The sequence below is a fragment of the Oncorhynchus masou genome, chromosome 23 (assembly GCF_036934945.1).
Source record: "Oncorhynchus masou masou isolate Uvic2021 chromosome 23, UVic_Omas_1.1, whole genome shotgun sequence".
Classification (NCBI taxonomy): Eukaryota; Metazoa; Chordata; class Actinopteri; order Salmoniformes; family Salmonidae; genus Oncorhynchus; species Oncorhynchus masou.
The window spans coordinates 18268219-18296207 of NC_088234.1; the positions used below are offsets into that span (position 1 = coordinate 18268219).

Here is a 27989-nt window from a genome sequence, read left to right on the forward strand (position 1 = left end):
CTGTCTGTCTCTCTATAATCCCCCACTCTCGCTGTCTGCCTGCCACTCGTACGCTTTCTTCTGCTCTCTCTTAACATCTGACCCTGTTATTCATCACTGGAGGTCAGAGAGCACCTCTGGTGTTTAGTGTGCGGGATACTGGAGAAGGAAGGGGGGTGGAGGAAGAGGAGGAGAACGAGGAGGAGAACGAGGAGGAGGAGGAGAGACCAGTAGGCACTGGCTGGGGGCAGGAGGGGGGGAACAAACCCACATTTCTGGAGAATGTGTGGTGTCAATTTCAAAACGGGGTCAGGAATGAGGAGAGAGCGTGCAGAGGTTGCACTGGAGATGCCTCAAACCTATAGGGCCAGGAGTTTTCCGTGGTCACTCAGGGTACGTGCTCAGGACAAAATTCACGTCCTACTCATACCATCAGGGATTTACCAAAGTGAATGTCAAACCGGAGATTAATGGACCCACTCTCTGATCTTCTGACTACACACACACACACACACACTCCTGAGCCTATCCTGTCAATCACAATGTCGACGCCCAGAGAAGTTACCAGTGACGCCGTGTCAATGTGTGGAAACCAGGCAGCTATTTCAGATGATCCGGTCCTTTAAGGGCTACAGTGAATCATCTCCAGAGGGATCAGAAACCATCTGAGCCAATGGGAATTGGAGGGTTGCTATTGCATATATCATGCAAGGAATGGGAAGACCGCTGGACGGAAAATAGAGAAAGGGAGGTGGTTAAACTGACTCAGGATAGGCCACTGTGGTAGCCAGTCAAACAAAGATGAGACAAGACTGAACTGGGACCGAGAACTTGTTTTTGATTCATCTTCAATTGTGAGCAAATGACAACGGCAAAAAAGGTTCAACTCAACTCCCATGGGACGTTCTACGTTTGGCAGGTGTATCGTATTCTTCTCATCTTGGCATGTTTCAAAACTCTTCGTTCACATGTCCATATCCCTCACATCTACTGAGCTTCCAGACTCACTGATACATGACAGATGAGCAGCTGTCCTGCCATTGAATTAATGATCAGAGCAGACACACACCAGCTATGAGGTCGTTAGCCTTTTTTAATGTGTGTGTTTACATGGGTAGCATGGGGTAAGTAGGGGTTTAGTTCATAACTGTGACCTCTTTCTGTCTATGACTCTCATTCTCCCAATGGGTCAACCTCATCATTCCTCCCCCATCCTCCTTCCGTCCTTCCCCCCCCCCAGGTTGACATTCCAGAGAGTTGACTTCCTCGTGCCACTGACCCCTCCAGCAGGGTTTATGAACCACACTACAGGAGGGGGGAACTGTCATTATTCCATGACGCATTACACTCAACATATGTGATGTTGTTTTTATAAACATCTGCTGAATTATGGGTTCTGCTTTTCTCTTTGCGCATAACAGAGAGAGCGAGACTTTCGGAAGACACACACATTGACACGTTCACACACATTTTGGGGCGGAGGGAAATGTGGGCGCTGAATGGCCAAGTAGTGAAAGTGTGAATGGAAAATGCAGTGAAATGCAACATGGGCAATGAATGGAGAGAACTCGGCAGGCTGTGAAGTGTGACCACTTTCTGAGCTTCATTGGGGATGAATGGAATAGAGAGTACTGTCAGCATGAGGTGGGCTTTGAATGTGCCTGTATCTAGTGGGGTTAAAGGTTAAATCATAGCCGCATCTATGAGAGAAGGAGAGAGAGGGGGGAGATAACGGAGGAGAAAAATATGATGAGAGAAAAAGAATGGTGGAAGGTGAGCAAGAAAGAAAGCTCATGGTAATCTTTTTCTCTTCTACTCCTTATTATGCAACCATTAGAGCAGACTAACGGTGGATTGCCAGCCCCTGTCTGTTTGGCGCATTGTTTTTGGCTCTGACAGAGCAGAGGCAGAAGGGAGGAGTGAGTGGGGATATCTGCCAACGTGGCAACCCAGGTGCCAACACATGGCAACCCTGAGGTAAATCCCCTGGATGATGAAGTGAAAGACAAAGAAACAGAGCAGAGGAGAGGAAAGCCTGGCTGTTTTAGAGCCAGAGGCTGCTGTTACTGAAGCTGCTTTTGAGGATGCTGTCTGCTCTCTGTGTGTTATGAAAATGATAAATAATTCCTATTGGTGGAGTGGAAAACAGCCAAGCCTATTATAAACTAAACTAATTTGAAAAGATCCTGATCTTCAACCACCATACTGGAGATGAGGTATGTCTTTAACAGACCCCCATAGCCTTCTATCCTCTGCCAGTGTACAATAACCATGCATGTCTTTACGCACCACACACTCCCCTTATCTCCATCCCCCTTACCCCCCCTCTCATCCCCCTCTCTCATCCTTCTCTCTCAGCCCACTGGACAGTTGACAGAGCTTGGAGGTCTGTCTCAACCAGGGAAAAACCCTCTCAGCCCTCTCTCTCAGGGCTGTTTATCATCCCTCTCTCTTCTCTTTCTCTCATCCCTCTCTCTGAGCCCCTCTCTCTCATCTCTCTCTCTCTTCCCTCCCTCTCATCCCTCCCTCCCTCTTATCTCTCTCTTCCCTCTCTCTCTCTTCCCTCTGTGTTCCCTCTCTCTCTTCCCTCTCTCATTCCTCTCTCTTCCCTCTCTCTCGTCTCTCTCTCTCTTTCCTCGCTCTCTCTCTTTTCTCTCTCTCTTTCTCTCTTCCCTTTCTCTCATCCATCCCTCTTCTCTCTCTCTCTTTCCTCTCTCTCTTCTCTCTCTCCTCTCTCTCTTTTCTCTCTCTCTTTTCTCTCTTCCCTTTCTCTCATCCATCCCTCTTCTCTCTCTCTTTTCTCTCTTTCATCCCTCTCTTATATTTTTCTCCTCCCTCTCTCTCATCCCTCTCTCTGAGCCCTTTGATTTAGTCATCTTAAAAGGGAGAGAAGTAGCCTGGAGGAGAGCCCTAGTCTGCCTCCACACTGAAAATGATTTTCTCTCAGTAATGGATCCCAGCTTTCTGCAGTACTTAGAAAACAGCCACTCCGGCCAACGGAATGAAATATTGCAAAATGATTACCTCTAATATCAATTACACACACACACACACACACCATACCAGACGCTGGCCTGCTGTGTTAGGTTAACAGTAGAGCGTGACAGCCGGATGCCCTTGCAGATTATCATTAGTGAGGCCATATTTAACTGTGCTATATGGTGTTAATAATGGAAAAAATATATTAAACTGTACTTGTTCCAACAAGAGGGACTCGCTCAGCTTCGCCTGGTCCTAGATCTGTTTGGGCTGTCTTGACGACTGTAGAAGTTGCTGAAGCAGCAGTATAAGAGAGCAGCAGAGATGTCAGTGATAAATCATAGAAGGTCTGATTTCCAACATCTCGGGTGTGTCCAAAATGTCTCTCTATTTTCTATACACTCTTTAAAAAAAAAGTGTTATCTAGAACCTAAAAGTTTTTGGGGGCTGTCCCCATAGGAGAACCCTTTGAAGAACCATTTTTGGTTCCAGGTAGAACCCTTTCGGGATCTAGGTAGAACCCTTTTGGGTTCCATGTAGGACCCCTTCCACAGAGGGCTCTACATGAAACCCAAAGGGGGTTCTCTCTGGGACCAAAAAGGTTCTCCTATGGGAATAGCCGGAGAACCATTTTTGAACCCCTTCATTCTAAAATAACACAGACCTCCTCTCAGACAGCAGTTAGTCAAACTCAGACAGACAATCTGTGAACGTCAATGTGAATTAGTCAGGTGCTATCTGGTCCTGTAGACCATCGGCTCAGATCTCTGTCTGTCTCACCTCTACATGTCCCATTACAACCTTTACTCACAGGTAGTTCAATATCTATGGTCTGTATACCGGCGATGGGGGGAAAAACAACTGCACATCTGCTGAATACTTGACCTATCTTTTCCTCTCAACCTCACATGCACATCCGCAAACATCACTCAGCCACATAGCTTAAAACCTCAGCCATGAGAACCGTCCCTGTGCCATAGCTCAGAGGACTGAGCATCGCGCCTCGGCTCCGAGCATCACTCATGCCCTCCCAGTGCGAGCACTGAGGAAGGTATACATCCACGTTCTCAGGAGCTTTTCAAATGCCCGAAATTGAAGTATATTTCTCGTGATCAGACTGGCCCATGACTCCGGCTTCGGTATGGAAAAGGTAGTTCGATTTACACTGGGCCTCATAGACAGACACACAGGCACTCACACTGTAATGTGTTTCATCACTCATTTGCAGCTTTATAATTAACTATAACAATACCCGCTTCCGAGACACTGTCTCCCAGTTCCACAAAAAACCTAGAGGCAAAACTAATTTTGAACAAGACAAATGACAAAAATAGAGAGGACTTGACAATCAACTACACATGATGAATTTTCCTAAACAATCCAAGTAATGATCAAGTACGGAATTTTACTCACAAAGCCACTTTTCCTAATAGGAGTCTAACTGTTCATTTCTGATCACACACAGCCAAAACAGCTAGCCTAGCGCTACTAAGCCAAGCTACATGGCAAAGCTTATAGCGCTGAGCCAGACTACAGAGCTAGATCTGTTAGCAGAACGCTAAAGCTAGGTTTGAGGCAAGCCTGCTGAGCCTAGCTATGGGGTAGAGATTAGATGAGATAGCAGTTGTATGAGGGTAGCAGTTGTAATTACAGGGTACAGTTTAATTGTTGATCTCCGAGCTCCAACAATACGAAGTGAAATAAAACAATAAAACAATTATGAAAACAGAAATAAGAATACCCAATAATAAATGTCTGTTGACGGGGGGTGGGAAATGTCCATTGGGGTGGGGGCAGTAGATGTCTGTTGACTGGGGGGTGGGAAATGTCCATTGGGGTGGGGGCAGTAAATGTCTGTTGATGGGGGAGGGGATGTCCATTGGGGTGGGGGCAGTAAATGTCTGTTGACGGGGGAGGGGGATGTCCATTGGGGTGGGGGCAGTAAATGTCTGTTGATGGGGGAGGGGGATGTCCATTGGGGTGGGGGCAGTAAATGTCTGTTGACGGGGGGTGGGAAATGTCCATTGGGGTGGGGGCAGTAAATGTCTGTTGACGGGGGTGGGAAATGTCCATTCGGGTGGGGGCAGTAAATGTATGTTGACGGGGGGTGGGAAATGTCCATTCGGGTGGGGGCAGTAAATGTATGTTGACGGGGGGTGGGAAATGTCCATTGGGGTGGGGGCAGTAAATGTATGTTGACGGGGGGGTGGAAAATATCCATTGGGGTGGGGGCAGTAAATGTATGTTGACGGGGGGGTGGGAAATGTCCATTGGGGGAGCAGCGGGTACAACTCTGCTATTGTTATCACCAGTCATTATACAATTACCCCAGACACCTCACCCTGAATATCTCTAGTGTGTAATTCAGAGCAGTAAGCAGGTTCCCACACAGGACCTTATGACCTCCAACCTCAGAGAGACCACAGGGTAGACATGTTAGCGCTAAAGCTAGTCTTGAGGAAAGTCTGTTGACTCAATTTAGCTAGTGTCTGCTAGTGCAGAGTTGATCCTATCTGCTCATTGTAGAATCAGTGTAGTATCATAACAGTATTAGTGTGTTTATACAGCCACAAGTCAATCAGTGTAATATCATAACAGTATCAGTGTGTTTATACAGCCACAAGTCAATCAGTGTAGTATCATAACAGTATCAGTGTGTTTATACAGCCACAAGTCAATCAGTGTAATATCATAACAGTATCAGTGTGTTTATACAGCCACAAGTCAATCAGTGTAGTATCATTACAGTATCAGTGTGTTTATACAGCCACAAGTCAATCAGTGTAATATCATAACAGTATCAGTGTGTTTATACAGCCACAAGTCAATCAGTGTAATATCATAACAGTATCAGTGTGTTTATACAGCCACAAGTCAATCAGTGTAATATCATAACAGTATCAGTGTGTTTATACTTCAGCTCAAATCCCTGAGTCTCCCGTTACTGATGGTTTCCGTCATATGTTAGAGCATGTGTGTGTGGATTGTGCGTTGTATGTTGTGTGTGTGTGTGTGCGTTTGCGTTTGCATGTTTGTGTGTGTGTGCATGCAAGGTATTGTTATCACCAGTCATTACACAATTACCCCAGACACCTCACCCTGAATATCTCTAGTGTGTAATTCAGAGCAGTAAGCAGGATCCCACACAGGACCTTATGACCTCCAACCTCAGAAAGATCAGACACACACCCCTCATACACACATAATCTAGGATACAGAGACACACACACGTACACACCCCTCATACACAATAAACCATACATTTACAAAGAATCTGAGATGTATACACACACAACCCACATACAGTACCAGTCAAAAGTTTGGACACCTACTCATTCAAGGGCTTTTCTTTATTTGTACAATTTTCTATATTGTAGAATAATAGTGAAGACATCAAAACAATGAAATAAAAATATGGAATCATATAGTAACCAAACACAGATTAAACAAATAAAAATATGTTCCCTGAATTCCTATCGGACCTTGTAGTCATAGCAGATAATATTCTAATCTTTGGTGACTTTAATATTCACATGGAAAAGTCCACAGACCCACTCCAAAAGGCTTTCGGAGCCATCATCGACTCAGTGGGTTTTGTCCAACATGTCTCCTGACCCACTCACTGTCACAGTCATACGCTGGACCTAGTTTTGTCCCATGGAATAAATGTTGTGGATCTTAATGTTTTTCCTCATAATCCTGGACTATCGGACCACCATTTTATTACGTTTGCAATTGCAACAAATAATCTGCTCAGACCCCAACCAAGGAACATCAAAAGTCGTGCTATAAATTCACAGACAACACAAAGATTCCTTGATGTCCTTCCAGATTCCCTCTGTCTACCCAATAACGCCAGAGGACAAAAATCAGTTAACCACCTAACTGAGGAACTCAATTTAACCTTGCGCAATACCCTAGATGCAGTTGCACCCCTAAAAACTAAAAACATTTCTCATAAGAAACTAGCTCCCTGGTACACAGAAAATACCCGAGCGCTGAAGCAAGCTTCCAGAAAATTGGAACGGAAATGGCGCCACACCAAACTGGAAGTCTTCCGACTAGCTTGGAAAGACAGTACCGTGCAGTACCAAAGAGCCCTTACTGCTGCTCGATCATCCTATTTTTCTAACTTAATTGAGGAAAATAAGAACAATCTGAAATTCCTTTTTGATACTGTCGCAAAGCTAACTAAAAAGCAGCATTCCCCAAGAGAGGATGACTTTCACTTCAGCAGTGATAAATTCGTGAACTTCTTTGAGGAAAAAATGATGATTATTAGAAAGCAAATTACAGACTCCTCTTTAAATCTGCTTATTCCTTCAAAGCTCAGTTGTCCTGAGTCTGCACAACTCTGCCAGGACCTAGGATCAAGAGAGACGCTCAAGTGTTTTAGTACTATATCTCTTGACACAATGATGAAAATAATCATGGCCTCTAAACCTTCAAGCTGCATACTGGACCCTATTCCAACTAAACTACTGAAAGAGCTGCTTCCTGTGCTTTGCCCTCCTATGTTGAACATAATAAACGGCTCTCTATCCACCGGATGTGTACCAAACTCACTAAAAGTGGCAGTAATAAAGCCTCTCTTGAAAAAGCCAAACCTTGACCCAGAAAATATAAAAAACTATCGGCCTATATCGAATCTTCTATTCCTCTCAAAAATTTTAGAAAAGGCTGTTGCGCAGCAACTCACTGCCTTCCTGAAGACAAACAATGTATACGAAATGCTTCAGTCTGGTTTTAGACCCCATCATAGCACTGAGACGGCACTTGTGAAGGTGGTAAATTACATTTTAATGGCATCGGACCGAGGCTCTGCATCTGTCCTCGTGCCCCTAGACCTTAGTGCTGCTTTTGATACCATCAATCACCACATTCTTTTGGAGAGATTGGAAACCCAAATTGGTCTACACGGACAAGTTCTGGCCTGGTTTAGATCTTATCTGTCGGAAAGATATCAGTTTGTCTCTGTGAATGGTTTGTCCTCTGACAAATCAACTGTAAATTTCGGTGTTCCTCAAGGTTCCGTTTTAGGACCACTATTGTTTTCACTATATATTTTACCTCTTGAGGATGTTATTCGAAAACATAATGTTAACTTTCACTGCTATGCGGATGACACACAGCTGTACATTTCAATGAAATATGGTGAAGCCCCAGAATTGCCCTCGCTAGAAGCATGTGTTTCAGACATAAGGAAGTGGATGGCTGCAAACTTTCTACTTTCAAACTCGGACAAAACAGAGATGCTTGTTCTAGGTCCCAAGAAACAAAGAGATCTTCTGTTGAATCTGACAATTAATCTTAATGGTTGTACAGTCGTCTCAAATAAAACTGTGAAGGACCTCGGCGTTACTCTGGACCCTGTTCTCTCTTTTGAAGAACATATCAAGACCATTTCAAGGACAGCTTTTTTCCATCTGCGTAACATTGCAAAAATCAGAAACTTTCTGTCCAAAAATGATGCAGAAAAATTAATCCATGCTTTTGTCACTTCTAGGTTAGACTACTGCAATGCTCTACTTTCCGGCTACCCGGAAAAAGCACTAAACAAACTTCAGTTAGTGCTAAATACGGCTGCTAGAATCCTGACTAGAACCAAACAATTTGATCCTATTACTCCAGTGCTAGCCTCCCTACACGGGCTTCCTGTCAAAGCAAGGGCTGATTTCAAGGTTTTACTGCTAACCTACAAAGCATTACATGGGCTTGCTCCTACCTATCTCTCTGATTTGGTCCTGCTGTACATACCTACACGTACGCTACAGTCACAAGACGCAGGCCTCCTAATTGTCCCTAGAATTTCTAAGCAAACAGCTGGAGGCAGGGCTTTCTCCTATAGAGCTCCATTTTTATGGAACGGTCTGCCTACCCATGTCAGAGACGCAAACTCGGTCTCAACCTTTAAGTCTTAACTGAAGACTCATCTCTTTAGTGGGACATATGATTGAGTGTAGTCTGGCCCAGGAGTGGGAAGGTGAACGGAAAGGCTCTGGAGCAACGAACCGCCCTTGCTGTCTCTGCCTGGCCGGTTCCCCTCTTTCCACTGGGATTCTCTGCCTCTAACCCTATTACAGGGGCTGAGTCACTGGCTTACTGGGGATCTCTCATGCCATCCCTGGAAGGGGTGCGTCACCTGAGTGGGTTGATTCACTGATGTGGTCATCCTGTCTGGGTTGGCGCCCCCCCTTGGGTTGTGCCATGGCGGAGATCTTTGTGGGCTATACTCAGCTTTGTCTCAGGATGGTAAGTTGGTGGTTGAAGATATCCCTTTAGTGGTGTGGGGGCTGTGCTTTGGCAAAGTGGGTGGTGTTATATCCTTCCTGTTTGGCCCTGCCCGGGGGTGTCCTCGGATGGGGCCACAGTGTCTCCTGACCCCTCCTGTCTCAGCCTCCAGTATTTATGCTGCAGTAGTTTATGTGTCGGGGGGCTGGGGTCAGTTTGTTATATCTGGGGTACTTCTCCTGTCCAATTTGGTGTCCTGTGTGAATCTAAGTGTGCGTTCTCTAATTCTCTCCTTCTCTCTCTCTTTCTCTCTCTCGGAGGACCTGAGCCCTAGGACCATGCCCCAGGACTACCTGACATGATGACTCCTTGCTGTCCCCAGTCCACCTGGCCGTGCTGCTGCTCCAGTTTCAACTGTTCTGCCTTATTATTATTCGACCATGCTGGTCATTTATGAACATTTGAACATCTTGGCCATGTTCTGTTATAATCTCTACCCGGCACAGCCAGAAGAGGACTGGCCACCCCACATAGCCTGGTTCCTCTCTAGGTTTCTTCCTAGGTTTTGGCCTTTCTAGGGAGTTTTTCCTAACCACTGTGCTTCTACACCTGCATTGCTTGCTGTTTGGGGTTTTAGGCTGGGTTTCTGTAAAGCACTTTGAGATATCAGCTGATGTACGAAGGGCTATATAAATAAAATTGTTTTGATTTGATTTGAGATTTGGGATTCTTTGCCTTGATGACAGCTCTCCACACACTTGGCCTTCTCTCAACCAGCTTCATCTTGAATGCTTTTCCAACAGTCTTGAAGGCGTTCCCACATATGCTGAGCACTTGTTGGCTGCTTTTCCTTCCCTCTGCAGTCCAACTCATCCCAAACCATCTCAATTGAGTTGAGGTCGGGTGATTGTGGGGGCCAGGTCATCTGATGCAGCACTCCATCATCCTCCTTCTTGGTCAAATAGCCCTTACACAGCCTGGAGGTTTGTGGGTCATTGTCCTGTTGAAAAACAAATGATAGTCCCACTGAGCATAAACCAGATGGGATGGCGTATCGCTGCAGAATGCTGTGGTAGCCATGCTGGTTAAGTGTGCCTGGCATTCTAAATAAATCACTGACAGTGTCACCAGCAAAGCACCCCCACACCATCACACCTCCTCCTCCATGCTTCGCGGTGGGAACCACACATGCACATCCGTTTACCTACTCTGCATCTCACAAAGACATGGCGGTTGGAACCCAAAATCTCCCATTTGGACAGATCAAACCAAAGGACAGATTTCCACTGGTCTAATATCCATTGCTTATGTTTCTTGGCTCAAGCAAGTCTCTTATTCTTATCAGTGTCTTTTAGTAGTGGTGTCTTTGTTGCATTTCGACCATGAAGAACTGATTCACGCAGTTCTCCTGATTTTCCTCTGAACAGTTGATGTTGAGATGTGTCTGTTACTTGAACTCTGTGAAGCATTGATTTGGGATGCAATTTCTGAGGCTGGTAACTCTAATGAACTTATCCTCTGCAGCAGAGGTAACTCTGGGTCTTTCTTTCCTGTGGCAGTTCTCATGAGAGACAGTTACATCATTGCACTTGATGGTTTTTGCGAAGTTCTTGGAATGTTCCATATTGACTGACATTCATGTCTTAAAGTAATGATGCTGTCGTTTCTCTTTGCTTTTTGAGCTGTTCTTACCATAATATGGACTTGGTCTTTTACCAAATAGGGCTATCTTCTGTGTACCACCCATACCCTGTCACAACACAACTGATTGGCTCAAACACATTAGAAAATAAATTCCACAAATGAACTTTTAACAAGGCACACCTGTTAATTAAAATGAAGCTGGGTGAGAGCAAAAGCTGCAAAGCTGTCATCAAGGCAAAGGGTGGCTACTTTGAAGAATCTCAAATATAAAACATATTTTAACTTTTTCGGTTACCACATGATTCCATATGTGTTATTTCAAAGTTTGATGTCTTCACTATTATTCTACAATGTAGAAAATAGTAAAAAAAAATAAAGAAAAACCCTGGAATGGGTAACTTTTGACTGGTACTGTACATGCAAAAAAAGACAATCTGGTATACACACACACACACACACACACACACACACACACACACACACACACACACACACACACACACACACACACACACACACACACACACACACACACACACACACACACACACGCACACACACACACACCACACACACACACACACACATCACACTAAATCACTCACCGCTGCCCTTTGGAAGGCTCCTTTAGTGTAGGTCCCTCCTCCCCTGTACGGAATCTCCTGGTTAAATAGAGAACACTTGTGCTGATGCGACTTGGGCGCTGTGACATGATCTATCCGGGTCACCACGTGGGTCTTGGACGAGAACGTAACCAGGGCGACCCTCGTGTCCTCAGGGGCCACAGGGAAGTCCGAGAGGAGCTTCCGTACGAAGCGCAGCTCGCTCAGGAAGTTGTTGGCCCCCACGCTGGACGACTCGTCCACCAGGAACACCAGGTCCAGACGTCCACTCTTCTCCCGTAGTGTGCGCACATTCTTCTTGAAGGCTTGGCCCAGGCGCTCCACCTTGGACTCGGCACTCTCAGAGAGGGTGAGGTTGAGGAGGGCCGGGGAGGCTGGGGGTCCGGAGTGGAGTGAGCCGAGCTGGTGGAGCTGTTGGAGGTGTTCACGAGCCGGCCAGGATGAAGTCCTACTAACCAGGATGCTCCACAGAAGCAAGAGAGAGGCCCAATACGCTCCTGGATTCCTTATAGTGGACATATTGTCCTGTACTGTCCTGTACTGTCCTGTAGACCGTGTCAGCAGAGGAAAGAGTTATTTTAAAACAATAGGGATGATGACAAGTCTTTGATGATTGTGATGTTCTCCTATGTTCCCATTTGTCTCCAGTGGGGACACCAGAAAACAAGAATTTCTCCAAAAGCACTTCCAAAAAGCACTTCCAAAAAAAGAAGAGCAGCCGTAATGATGACGAAATACTCCTGTTGCTCCGTCTGTCTGCCTCTCTCTTCTCTGTTGGAATGAGTTTGTCTGTCTGTCCTCTTCTCTGTTGGAATGAGTCCTGGTCTGGTCCGTCTGACAGTGAGGGTGTCTGAGTGGAGAGGCGTTTGGTTGAGCAGGTCCAGTGAGGCGTCTGTCTGTCTGTCTGTCTGTCTGTCTGTCTGTCTGTCTGTCTGTCTGTCTGTCAGTCCGTCTGTCCCACCAGGAGAAGGCTATAGCATATTCTCTCTCTCTCCCTCTTCTCTACGTTCAGGCTCCTGTGTGTGTCATTCTCCTGCACCTAGCCAGGCACCAAATGCCTCTTCCCCCTCTCTAAAAATCATTTTAAAGAATGAAAAAAACTTCTGATTGAGAGAGTGAGAGTGAGAAAGAGAGCAAGAGAGAGAAAGACAGGGAGAGAGACGGAGAGAGGCAGAGGGAAAAGGGGGCAGTCACAGCTGTGAAGTCATTTTTTTGCCTCCTCCTCTCTTCTTCTCTGCTCTCTCCCTCCCTCTCTCCCTCCCTCTCTCCATCTCTCCCTCCCTCTCTCCCTCTCTCACTCTCTCCCTTTCTCTCTCCCTCTCTCCCTCCCTCTCTCCCCCTCCCTCTTTCTCTCTCCTTCCCTCTCTCCCTCTCTCCCTCTCTCGCTCTCTCTCTCCCTCTCTCTCTCCCTCTCTCCCCTTCCTCTTTCTCTTTCCCTCCCTTTCTCCCTCCCTCCCTCTCTCCCTCTCTCTCTCTCCCTCCCTCCCTCCTCTCTCTATAATATTATATATATATGTAGTTTAGCAGATGCTAAATGCGACTGTATGCATACATTTCTCCCACTCTCTCTGTCTCTCTCTCTCTGTCTCTCAATTAAATTCTCTCTCTCTCTCTCTCTCTCTCTCTCTCTCCCGCTCTCTCGTCTCAGTCTAATTTTCTCTCTTTCCTTTTCGTTCTCTCTCTCTCTCGCTCTCTCTCTCTATTTCAATGGAGCGTCTTGCCTGTCAAAAAACATCAGCACCAGGCAACTGTGATCAGGTCCATATGTCTAGCAGGAGGACGCCACTGAACATGCTCTCTCTCTCTCTCTCTCTCTCTCTCTCTCTCTCTCTCTCTCTCTCTCTCTCTCTCTCTCTCTCTCTCTCTCTCTCTCTCTCTCTCTCTCTCTCTTCCTCTCTCTCTCACACACACACACACACCACACACACACACACACACACACACACACACACACACACACACACACACACACACACACACAGTCATGCCACCGCGCACAGCAGACACACAGCAGATACCAGCAGGTCCATCTAAATTGCAAATACTGAGAGAGAGAGAGAGAGAGAGAGAGATAGTGTGTGTGTAGTGTTTCCTGTTAATATAATATTGTTTATTTCACTTTTGTTAGTTATTTATTTCACTTGCTTTGGCAATGTAAACATATGTTTCCCAAGCCAATTAAAGCCCAGTAAATTTAAGTTAACTTTAAGTAAGTTCCAAAAGAATAAAGACATTTCAATGGTCATATTCTGTATATTTACATTGCTGTAGCGATGTGCAAATAATTAAAGTGCAAAAGGGAAATATATTCCACTTGCTTCAGGTGCAGGACATGTGCATCGTAACAAAGCTTTGGGAGCTCATCACAGTGGAGGACATGTGCATCGTAACAAAGCTTTGGGAGCTCATCACAGTGGAGGACATGTGCTTCGTAACAAAGCTTTGGGAGCTCATCACAGTGGAGGACATGTGCATCGTAACAAAGCTTTGGGAGCTCATCACAGTGGAGGACATGTGCATCGTAACAAAGCTTTGGGAGCTCGTCACAGTGGAGGACATGTGCATCGTAACAAAGCTTTGGGAGCTCGTCACAGTGGAGGACATTGCTTAATTTAATCAGAGGTAGAGTCAACAGAGAGACACCGAAAACACTTAGAGTGCAGAAAAAGTCACACGCACGCACGCACACACACACACACAAACACACACACACACACACACAAACACACACACACACACACACACAAACACACACACACACACACAGCGAGAGAAACAGACACAGAGAGACACACATACACACATTCTGATGAGCACAGCTGTGGCTTCCTGCTTTTGGCACCACACACAGACCCTTCCACAGACCCTCATGGTGACCCCTGGGACTGTTTGGAGGGTTGAGGAGGGGGGGGGGTAAAGGGTGTAGAGTGATGGGAGACGGGGTGGAAGGAAACAGGGGGATTGTGCAAAGACCCTCACAGTTGGTGGTCTGAGAGAAGATCCAGCTTGAAATCAGTAAGGACCTAGTTTAAATGATCGGGCTTACTGTCAGAACAAGACCCGAAAAATTGCCAGACTCCAGCCACCCAAGCCATAGATTGTTCACTCTGATACCGTCCGGCAAACGGTACCGGAGCATTGGCTATTGGACCAACAGGCTCCGAGACAGTTCCTACCCCCAAGCCACAAGACTGCTAAATAGCCAGACTGCTAAATAGTAAACTAATGGTACCCAAACTATCCGCACTGACTCTATTTTGCACTGATCCAACGTACACTCACTAGACTATATATACACACTCACTAGACTATATATACACACTCACTAGACTACATATACACACTCACTAGACTACATATACACACTCACTAGACTACATATACACACTCACTAAACTATATATACACACTCACTAGACTACATATACACACTCACGAGACCACATATACACACTCACTAGACTACATATACAAACTCACCAGACTATATATGCACACTCACTAGACTATATATACACACTCACTAGACTACATATACACACTCACTAGATGAAATATACACACTCACTAGACTATATATACACACTCACTAGACTATATATACACACTCACTAGACTATATACACACACTCACTAGACTATATATACACACTCACTAGACTATATATACACACTCACCAGACTATATATACACACTCACTAGACTATCTATACACAAACAATAGACTACATATACACACTCACTAGACTATATACACACTACATACACACTCACTAGACTATATACACACTACATACACACTCACTAGACTATATATACACACACTAGACTATACACACACTCACTAGACTATATATAAACACTTACAAGACTATATATACACACTACATGCACACTCACTAGACTATATATACACACTCACTAGACTATATATACACACTCACTAGACTATATATACACACTCACTAGACTATATACACACACTCACTAGACTATATATACACACTCACTAGACTATATATACACACTCACTAGACTATATCAACACACTCACCAGACTATATATACACACTCACTAGACTATCTATACACAAACAATAGACTACATATACACACTCACTAGACTATATACACACTACATACACACTCACTAGACTATATACACACTACATACACACTCACTAGACTATATATACACACACTAGACTATACACACACTCACTAGACTATATATAAACACTTACAAGACTATATATACACACTACATGCACACTCACTAGCCTATATATACACACTCACCAGACTATATACACACTCACTAGACTATATACACACACTCACCAGACTATATATACACACTCACTAGACTATATACACACACTCACTAGACTATATACACACACTCACTAGACTATATATACACACTCACTAGACTATATACACACACCCACTAGACTATATATACACACTACATAAACACTCACTAGACTATATATACACACTCACCAGACTATATACACACTCACTAGACTATATACACACACTCACTAGACTATATATTCACACTACATACACACTCACTAGACTATATATACACACTCACCAGACTATATACACACTCACTAGACTATATACACACTCACTAGACTATATACACACACTCACTAGACTATATATACACATTACATACACACTCACCAGACTATATACACTCTCACTAGACTACATACACACACTCACTAGACTATATACACACTACATACACACTCACTAGACTATATATACACACACTAGACTATACACACACTCACTAGACTATATATAAACACTTACAAGACTATATATACACATTCACTAGACTATATACACACACTCACTAGACTATATACACACACTCACTAGACTATATACACACACTCACTAGACTGTATATACACACTCACTAGACTATATATACACACTACATACACACTCACTAGACTATATACACACACTCACTAGACTATATACACACTCACTAGACTACATATACACACTCACTAGACTACATATACACACTCACTAGACTATATATACACACTCACTAGACTATATATACACACTCACTAGACTACATATACACACTCACGAGACCACATATACACACTCACTAGACTACATATACAAACTCACTAGACTATATATGCACACTCACTAGACTATATATACACACTCACTAGACTACATATACACACTCACTATACTACATATACACACTCACTAGATGAAATATACACACTCACTAGACTATATATACACACTCACTAGACTATATATACACACTCACTAGACTATATACACACACTCACTAGACTATATATACACACTCACTAGACTATATATACACACTACATACACACTCACTAGACTATATATACATACTCACTGGACTACATATACACACTCACTAGACTATATACACACTCACTAGACTACATATGCACACTCACTAGACTACATATACACACTCACTAGACTATATACACACTCACTAGACTACATATACACACTCACTAGACTACATATACACACTCACTAGACTATATATACACACTCACTAGACTATATATACACACTCACTAGACTACATATACACACTCACGAGACCACATATACACACTCACTAGACTACATATACAAACTCACTAGACTATATATGCACACTCACTAGACTATATATACACACTCACTAGACTACATATACACACTCACTAGACTACATATACACACTCACTAGATGAAATATACACACTCACTAGACTATATATACACACTCACTAGACTATATATACACACTCACTAGACTATATATACACACTACATACACACACTAGACTATATATACATACTCACTGGACTACATATACACACTCACTAGACTACATTTGCACACTCACTAGACTACATATACACACTCACTAGACTATATACACACTCACTAGACTGTATATACACACTCACTAGACTATATACACACTCACTAGACTATATACACACTCACTAGACTACATATACACACTCACTAGACTATATATACACACTCACTAGACTACATATACACACTCACGAGACCACATATACACACTCACTAGACTACATATACAAACTCACTAGACTATATATGCACACTCACTAGACTATATACACACTCACTAGACTATATACACACTCACTAGACTACATATACACACTCACTAGACTACATATACACACTCACTAGACTACATACACACTCACTAGACTATATATACACACTCACTAGACGATATACACACTCACTAGACTATATACACACTCACTAGACTATATATACACACTCACTAGACTACATATACACACTCACTAGACTACATATACACACTCACTAGACTATATACACACTCACTAGACTATATATACACACTCACTAGACTATATATAAACACTCACTAGACTACATACACACACTCACTAGACTACATATACACACTCACTAGACTATATACACACTCACTAGACTGTATATACACACTCACTAGACTATATACACACTCACTAGACTACATATACACACTCACTAGACTACGTATACACACTCACGAGACTACATATTTTTTATTTATTTTTTATTTCACCTTTATTTAACCAGGTAGGCTAGTTGAGAACAAGTTCTCATTTGCAACTGCAACCTGGCCAAGATAAAGCTTAGCAGTGTGAACAGACAACACAGAGTTACACATGGAGTAAACAATTAACAAGTCAATAACACAGTACAAAAAAGGGGAGTCTATATACATTGTGTGCAAAAGGCATGAGGAGGTAGGCGAATAATTACAATTTTGCAGATTAGCACTGGAGTGATAAATGATCAGATGGTCATGTACAGGTAGAGATACTGGTGTGCAAAAGAGCAGAAACGTAAATAAATAAAAACAGTGTGGGGATGAGGTAGGTGAAAAAGGGTGGGCTATTTACCAATAGACTATGTACAGCTGCAGCGATCGGTTAGCTGCTCAGATAGCACATGTTTGAAGTTGGTGAGGGAGATAAAAGTCTCCAACTTCAGGGATTTTTGCAATTCGTTCCAGTCACAGGCAGCAGAGAACTGGAACGAAAGGCGGCCAAATGAGGTGTTGGCTTTAGGGATGATCAGTGAGATACACCTGCTGGAGCGCGTGCTACGGATGGGTGTTGCCATCGTGACCAGTGAACTGAGATAAGGCGGAGCTTTACCTAGCATGGACTTGTAGATGACCTGGAGCCAGTGGGTCTGGCGACGAATATGTAGCGAGGGCCAGCCGACTTGAGCATACAAGTCGCAGTGGTGGGTGGTATAAGGTGCTTTAGTGATACACACTATACACACTCACTAGACTATATACACACACACTCACACACACTGCACTGTCACTCCCACACAAATCCCTCACACATTCAAAAAAGATATGCACACGCATGCCAACACAACACAAACAAATAAACAAACACTTACACACACTCTTGCACTCATCATTTGCTGCTGCTACAGTGTTTTTATTTATTATTATCCTTCCTGATGCCTTGTCACTTTACCCTGCCTTCATATCTACCTCAAATACCTCTGCACATTGATCTGATTCTGTTACTCCCCGTATATAGCTTAATTCTTGTGTATTCCTCTTCATTCACTCTTCATTCACACTCACTAGACTATATATACACATTACATACACACTCACCAGACTATATACACACTCACTAGACTTTATATACACACTCACTCGACTCTATATACACACTACATACACACTCACTAGACTATATACACACACTCACTAGACTATATATACACACTCACTAGACTATATACACACACTCACTAGACTATATATACACACTACATACACACTCACCAGACTATATACACACTCACTAGACTATATACACACACTCACCAGACTATATATACACACTCACTAGACTATATACACACACTCACTAGACTATATACACACACTCACTAGACTATATATACACACTCACTAGACTATATACACACACCCACTAGACTATATACACACACTCACTAGACTATATATACACACTACATACACACTCACTAGACTATATATACACACTCACTCGACTCTATATACACACTATATATACACTCACTAGACAATATATACACATTCACTAGACTATATATACACACTCTCTAGACTATATATACACACTCACTAGACTTTTTGTACTCACATATATACACACACTCACTAGACTATATATACACATTCACTAGACTATATAGACACACTATATACACACTCACCAGACTATATACACACTCACTAGACTATATATACACACTCACTAGACTATATACACACACTCACTAGACTATATATACACACTATATACACACTCACCAGACTATATACACACTCACTAGACTATATATACACACTCACTAGACTATATACACACACTCAGCAGACTATATATACACACTCACTAGACTATATACACACACTCACCAGACTATATATACACACTCACTAGACTATATACACACACCCACTAGACTATATATACACACTACATACACACTCACTAAACTATATATACACACTCACCAGACTATATACACACACTCACTAGACTATATATTCACACTACATACACACTCACCAGACTATATACACACTCACTAGACTATATATACACACTCACTAGACTATATATACACACTCACTAGACTATATACACACACCCACTAGACTATATATACACACTCACTAGACTATATATACACACTCACCAGACTATATACACACTCACTAGACTATATACACACACTCACTAGACTATATACACACACTCACTAGACTATATATACACATTACATACACACTCACCAGACTATATACACACTCACTAGACTATATATACTCACTCACTCGACTCTATATACACACTACATACACACTCACTAGACTATATACACACACTCACTAGACTATATATACACACTCACTAGACTATATACACACACTCACTAGACTATATATACACACTACATACACACTCTCTAGACTATATATACACACTCACTAGACTTTATGTACTCACATATATACACACACTAACTAGACTACATATACACACTCACGAGACTACATATACACACTCACTAGACTATATACACACACTCACTAGACTATATACACACTCACTAGACTACATATGCACACTCACTAGACTATATATACATACTCATTAGACTATATACACACTCACTAGACTACATATACACACTCACTAGACTATATACACACTCACTAGACTATATATACACACTCACTAGACTACATATACACACTCACTAGACTATATACACACTCACTAGACTACATATGCACACTCACTAGACTACATATACACACTCACTAGACTATATACACACTCACAAGACTATATACACACTCACTAGACTATATATACACACTCACTAGACTACATATACACACTCACTAGACTATATACACACTCACTAGACTATATATACACACTCACTAGACTACATATACACACTCACTAGACTACATATACACACTCACTAGTCTATATACACACTCACTAGACTATATATACACACTCACTAGACTACATATACACAATCACTAGACTACATATACACACTCACTGGATTATATACACACTCACTAGACTGTATATACACACTCACTAGACTATATACACACTCACTAGACTACATATACACACTCACTAGACTACATATACACACTCACTAGACTACATACACACTCACTAGACTATATGTACACACTCACTAGACTATATACACACTCACTAGACTATATACACACTCACTAGACTACATATACACACTCACTAGACTACATATACACACTCACTAGACTACATATACATACTCACTAGACTATATATACACACTCACTAGACTATATATACACACTCACTAGACTATATACACACTCACTAGACTATATATACACACTCACTAGACTACATATACACACTCACTAGACTACATATACACACTCACTAGTCTATATACACACTCACTAGACTATATATACACACTCACTAGACTACATATACACACTCACTAGACTACATATACACACTCACTGGACTATATACACACTCACTAGACTGTATATACACACTCACTAGACTATATACACACTCACTAGACTACATATGCACACTCACTAGACTACATATACACACTCACTAGACTACATACACACTCACTAGACTATATATACACACTCACTAGACTATATACACACTCACTAGACTATATACACACTCACTAGACTACATATACACACTCACGAGACTACATATTTTTTATTTATTTTTTATTTCACCTTTATTTAACCAGGTAGGCTAGTTGAGAACAAGTTCTCATTTGCAACTGCGACCTGGCCAAGATAAAGCTTAGCAGTGTGAACAGACAACACAGAGTTACACATGGAGTAGGCGAATAATTACAATTTTGCAGATTAGCACTGGAGTGATAAATGATCAGATGGTCATGTACAGGTAGAGATACTGGTGTGCAAAAGAGCAGAAAAGTAAATAAATAAAAACAGTGTGGGGATGAGGTAGGTGAAAAAGGGTGGGCTATTTACCAATAGACTATGTACAGCTGCAGCGATCGGTTAGCTGCTCAGATAGCACATGTTTGAAGTTGGTGAGGGAGATAAAAGTCTCCAACTTCAGGAATTTTTGCAATTCGTTCCAGTCACAGGCAGCAGAGTACTGGAACGAAAGGCGGCCAAATGAGGTGTTGGCTTTAGGGATGATCAGTGAGATACACCTGCTGGAGCGCGTGCTACAGATGGGTGTTGCCATCGTGACCAGTGAACTGAGATAAGGCGGAGCTTTACCTAGCATGGACTTGTAGATGACCTGGAGCCAGTGGGTCTGGCGACGAATATGTAGCGAGGGCCAGCCGACTTGAGCATACAAGTCGCAGTGGTGGGTGGTATAAGGTGCTTTAGTGATACACACTATACACACTCACTAGACTATATACACACACACTCACACACACTGCACTGTCACTCCCACACAAATCCCTCACACATTCAAAAAAGATATGCACACGCATGCCAACACAACACAAACAAATAAACAAACACTTACACACACTCTTGCACTCATCATTTGCTGCTGCTACAGTGTTTTTATTTATTATTATCCTTCCTGATGCCTTGTCACTTTACCCTGCCTTCATATCTACCTCAAATACCTCTGCACATTGATCTGATACTGTTACTCCCCGTATATAGCTTAATTCTTGTGTATTCCTCTTCATTCCTCTTGTGTTAGTTACTGTTTGTTTGTTTGGTTTTTTTTTTTTTACTATTTATCGTTGTGAAAGGATCATAAGCAAGCATTTGACTTAATATTACTATGCCACCTTGTGGACAAAGACTATGAGATGGCGACAGACATGCCTGTATTACACACACATGAACACATATACACACACACACATATACACACATACACACACACATACTCTCTGTCTCTCTCTCTCTCTCTGTGTATCCCAGAGAGCCTGTCTGAGGGCCTGAGAATAGGCCTTCCTGTAGTTAGAGCTCTATGGTGCAACACACACACACACACACACACACACAAACACACACACAAACACACACAAACACACACAGACACACACACAAACACACACACACACACACAGACACACACACAGCACTGCTGCTCCACTCTGTAAATAAACTCCTCAGTCAGTCTTGACCAAAAACATTGCCTGTCCATAGTCACCAGGCAGACTGTGGAGCACAGAGGGCAACGAGCTGTGCAAGGCAGAGGTCCTACACACACAGACACACACACACACATACATACACACACACACACACACACACACACACACACACACACACACACACACACACACACACACACACACACACACACACACACACACACACACACACACACACACACACACACACACACAAGGACACACAAGGACACACACAAATACTAGCACATACAGTACATGCATATACATACACACCCACACCCAACATTCGCACACATAAACATAAATATACACACACACGTTGACACAGATCGCAAACTGCCTCCGCACCTGTCCTTCTTATCTCCCACGGCAACTGAAGACTGGCAGGGCAGATGCAAGTAACAACACAATCCTCACATAGCTATCCAAAGAAAGAAGAGAAGAGGAAGAAGAGGAAGAAGAGGAAGATAAAAACACAAGAGAACAGTGGTAGTATAGCATAAAATAGGATTATTCACATTAAGAGAAACATATAACACCCACTGTCTTCTCTCACAATATAGGATATACACAGTTCTACACAGTAAACACGGTTGAAAAACACTTCCTAGTAAAATGGTTTAGCAGTACTAAATTAAATCTTACCAGTAGTGGGAATGAGAGTACCAAAAATACTCACTTCATAGTTCTCACACAGCCAACACCACTCCACACCAACTGGATAATTTTAAAATCAACCAAACGCCATGAAGAACAAGAGAGAGGATGAGCACGAGATTAAACCGCATCAACAAGATAATTAAAAGCTTTAATTTTCATTGTTTAACTAACCCAGTGCCATGTAAGTTTTATATAGCAGTTTAAAATAGTGAGGACACACACTGAGACCTGGGAATGAATGACATAAACATGTGCATGCTACCACACCTCACAACACCCTCTTTGTATAAACCTGTGTTTGAGTTATTTGGGTCACAATGAACGATATTGTAAATTAATGATGTGATTGGGGCAAGAGTCAGTGTGTTTCTGTTTAGATATGGAGTTCCAATTCCCCATGAAGATTGTGTGCCTACATTGGACCGTGAAAATACAAAGACTTATGTTACACTGCTCCCTAGGGGCCAAATCGTGTTATTTCAGTTGTATTCACTGGACTTTCTGAATGAAAACTGGTAGAACTGTACATTTTTAATACGAGAGATCTGTTTGATTAAAAAAAATAATAATAATGACAGAGCATGCGCGGGTGTACAAGCAAATGTCGGTGGGAACGCTTCGTAGTAAATCAAATCAAGTGTATTTATATAGCCCTTCGTACATCAGCTGATATCTCAAAGTGCTGTACAGAAACCCAGCCTAAAACCCCAAACAGCAAGCAATGCAGGTGTAGAAGCACGGTGGCTAGGAAAAACTCCCTAGAAAGGCCAAAACCTAGGAAGAAACCTAGAGAGGAACCAGGCTATGAGGGGTGGCCAGTCCTCTTCTGGCTGTGCAGGATGGAGATTATAACAGAACATGGCCAAGATGTTCAAATGTTCATAAATGACCAGCATGGTCAAATAATAATAATCACAGTATTTGTCGAGGGTGCAACAGGTCAGCACCTCAGGAGTAAATGTCATTTGGCTTTTCATAGCCGATCATTAAGTGTATCTCGACCACTCCTGCTGTCTCTAGAGAGTTGAAAACAGCAGGTCTGGGACAGGTAGCACATCCGGTGAATAGGTCAGGATTCCATAGCCGCAGGCAGAACAGTTGAAACTGGAGCAGCAGCACGGCCAGGTGAACTGGGAACAGCAAGGAGTCATCATGTCTCATGACACACAAACTACTGCAGCATAAATACTGGAGGCTGAGACAGGAGGGGTCAGGAGACACTGTGGCCCCATCCGATGACCCCGGACAGGGCCAAACAGGAAAGATATAACCCAACCCACTTTGCCAAAGCACAGCCCCAACACCACTAGAGGGATATCTTCAACCACCAACTTACCATCCTGAGACAAGACCGAGTATAGCCCACAAAGAACTCCGCCACGGCACAACCCAGACTGGAGTAGACGTGTAGTAAACGTGTACGAGCGGAGCTCTGAGAAGCGGCTACAAACACAGGCTAAACCCAAAGTAAACACACGACATATAGCTAGCGCTACTCGTTTTGCTGTAGACTGTAGATATACCATTCAAGCTTTCAATGACTTCAAGCTTTCACAAACTCCTATGTAATGGAGTCAGAAGGGCTGCCTACTCCTCAATGTCATCATTTTATAAAGAACACACAAGGAAACATGCTCTCATGGTGAGGGTGATAAAGACATGCCTGTCGCCATCACGCAGTCTTCGTCCACAAGGCGGCATAGTAATATTAAGTCACTGTCTAAAAAGTCAACTAGGTAACAAACAGGGAGGGCAGCATAGGTGAAACCGTGTCACTTTGAAAGAAAAGCCCATCTTGGGAGTCTTACAGCTCCTCCAAAACAGCTGTCTCTTCTTTACCCATGTAATAATGCTAACTCCTAGCCAATGAAAGTTTCTTAGTCATCACAGGTGTGTGTGTGTGTGTGTGTGTGTGTGTGTGTGTGTGTGTGTGTGTGTGTGTGTGTGTGTGTGTGTGTGTGTGTGTGTGTGTGTGTGTGTGTGTGTGTGTGTGTGTGTGTGTGTGTGTGTGTGTGTGTGTGTGTGTGTGTGTGTGTGTGCGTGCGTGCGTGCGCGTGTGCGTGTGCGTGTGTGTGCGTGTGGGGGTAGACAGACAGACATGAGGGAGGTAAGAGTAGCTAAATGAATGAGGGGCAGTGACAGAGAGGAACGGTGCCACAGACAAGCACATACCACATACGACTTCACCTTTAACCCTGCTGACTGAGACACACCACGCATGTATTCAGCTGCTGGCAAAGCATCACTACGTCATGTTCTGTACACCTGCCTCTGGCTTTGGTTAAAACTGACCTTTTCACTTCAGTAATAAATACTATGCTGTCGAATACTATGCTGGTCTAAGTGTTAATTTGATAATGTCGAGGAGAAGAGGGTGAAACCAAAAACACATGAGTCTTGATACACAGGCCTACAGTACATATGTAAGAGATAGGGAGGTCTATAGCTTTGTTGGTAGAGAATGGCGCTTGCAATGTAACCTTTATTTAACTAGGCAAGTCAGAACAAATTCTTATTTACAATGACAGCCTTCACCGGCCAAACCCAGGGTTTTGGGTTCGATTCCCAGGACCACCCAATGTGTAGACTGTATGCACGCATGACTGTTAGTAGCTTTGGATAAAAACGTCTGCTAGATGGCATGGTAATATTACTATAGGGAGATAGGCTGTGAGGCCAGTGTGTAGATAGGCCAGTGTGTCTGTCTGTATGTTGCTGAGTGTGCTGAAGGTGGTCCAACAGCGTCCTGCTACAATGTCCTAGACATGTGTCGTGCTGCATGTGGAGTTGATGTGGAGTTGATAACCGTGAGATTGTGTGGTGTGTTGTAGTACTCTGTTGGTAATCTTGAGGAGGAGACGGTGTGGTGACTAAAACAAACGAGTCCTAATACTTAGGAAAGAGCCTTACATTGACAAATATATGTCTCTGTATAGGCCTCCGTATGTGAGAGACCGCCTCTATGTTGCTGAGTGTGCTGAGGGGGGTTAAAGTGGTAGCCAGTATGTGGTGTATGTTCTCATCGGTATATTAATAGACTCGGAGATAGACATTTCATAAGGCCAGCCGCACCATGAGTACGACAGGCTACAACATGACGTCATTATCGTATAGAATGCTATAACATGACGTCATTGTCGTATAGAATGCTATAACACAACGTCATTGTCGTATAGAATGCTATAACACGACGTCATTGTCATATAGAATGCTATAACATGACGTCATTGTCTTATAGAATGCTATAACATGACGTCATTATCGTATAGAATGCTATAACATGACGTCATTGTCAGATAGAATGCTATAACACGACGTCATTGTCGTATAGAATGCTATAACATGACGTCATTGTCTTATAGAATGCTATAACACGACGTCATTGTCGTATAGAATGCTATAACATGACGTCATTGTCGTATAGAATGCTATAACATGACGTCATTGTCGTATAGAATGCTATAACACGACGTCATTGTCGTATAGAATGCTATAACACGACGTCATTGTCGTATAGAATGCTATAATACGACGTCATTGTCGTATAGAATGCTATAACATGACGTCATTGTTGTATAGAATGCTATAACACGACATCATTGTCATATAGAATGTTATAACATGATGTCATTGTCGTATAGAATGCTATAACATGACGTCATTGTCTTATAGAATGCTATAACACGACATCATTGTCATATAGAATGTTATAACATGATGTCATTGTCGTATAGAATGCTATAACATGACGTCATTGTCTTATAGAATGCTATAACATGACGTCATTGACATATAGAATGCTATAACACGACATTATTGTCATATAGAATGCTATAACACAACATCATTGTCATATAGAATGTTATAACACGACATCATTGTCATATAGAATGCTATAACACGACATCATTGTCATATAGAATGCTATAACACGACATCATTGTCATATAGAATGCTATAACACAACATCATTGTCATATAGGATGCAATAACACAACATCATTGTCATATAGAATGCTATAACACAACATCATTGTCATAT

General features: G+C 42.6%; 1 protein-coding gene across 1 annotated transcript in view; it reads right to left on the minus strand.

Moving 5' to 3' along the window:
- Nucleotides 1–12591, minus strand: part of LOC135510481 (sushi, von Willebrand factor type A, EGF and pentraxin domain-containing protein 1-like) — a 160141-nt gene extending 147550 nt beyond the window's left edge. Inside the window, exon 1 of the mRNA XM_064931454.1 lies at nt 11439–12591. Coding sequence (XP_064787526.1) covers nt 11439–11975 — 537 coding nt within the window. The 5' untranslated portion in view covers nt 11976–12591. The remainder of the gene's footprint in view (nt 1–11438) is intronic.
- Between the last annotated feature and the right edge of the window lie 15398 nt (nt 12592–27989).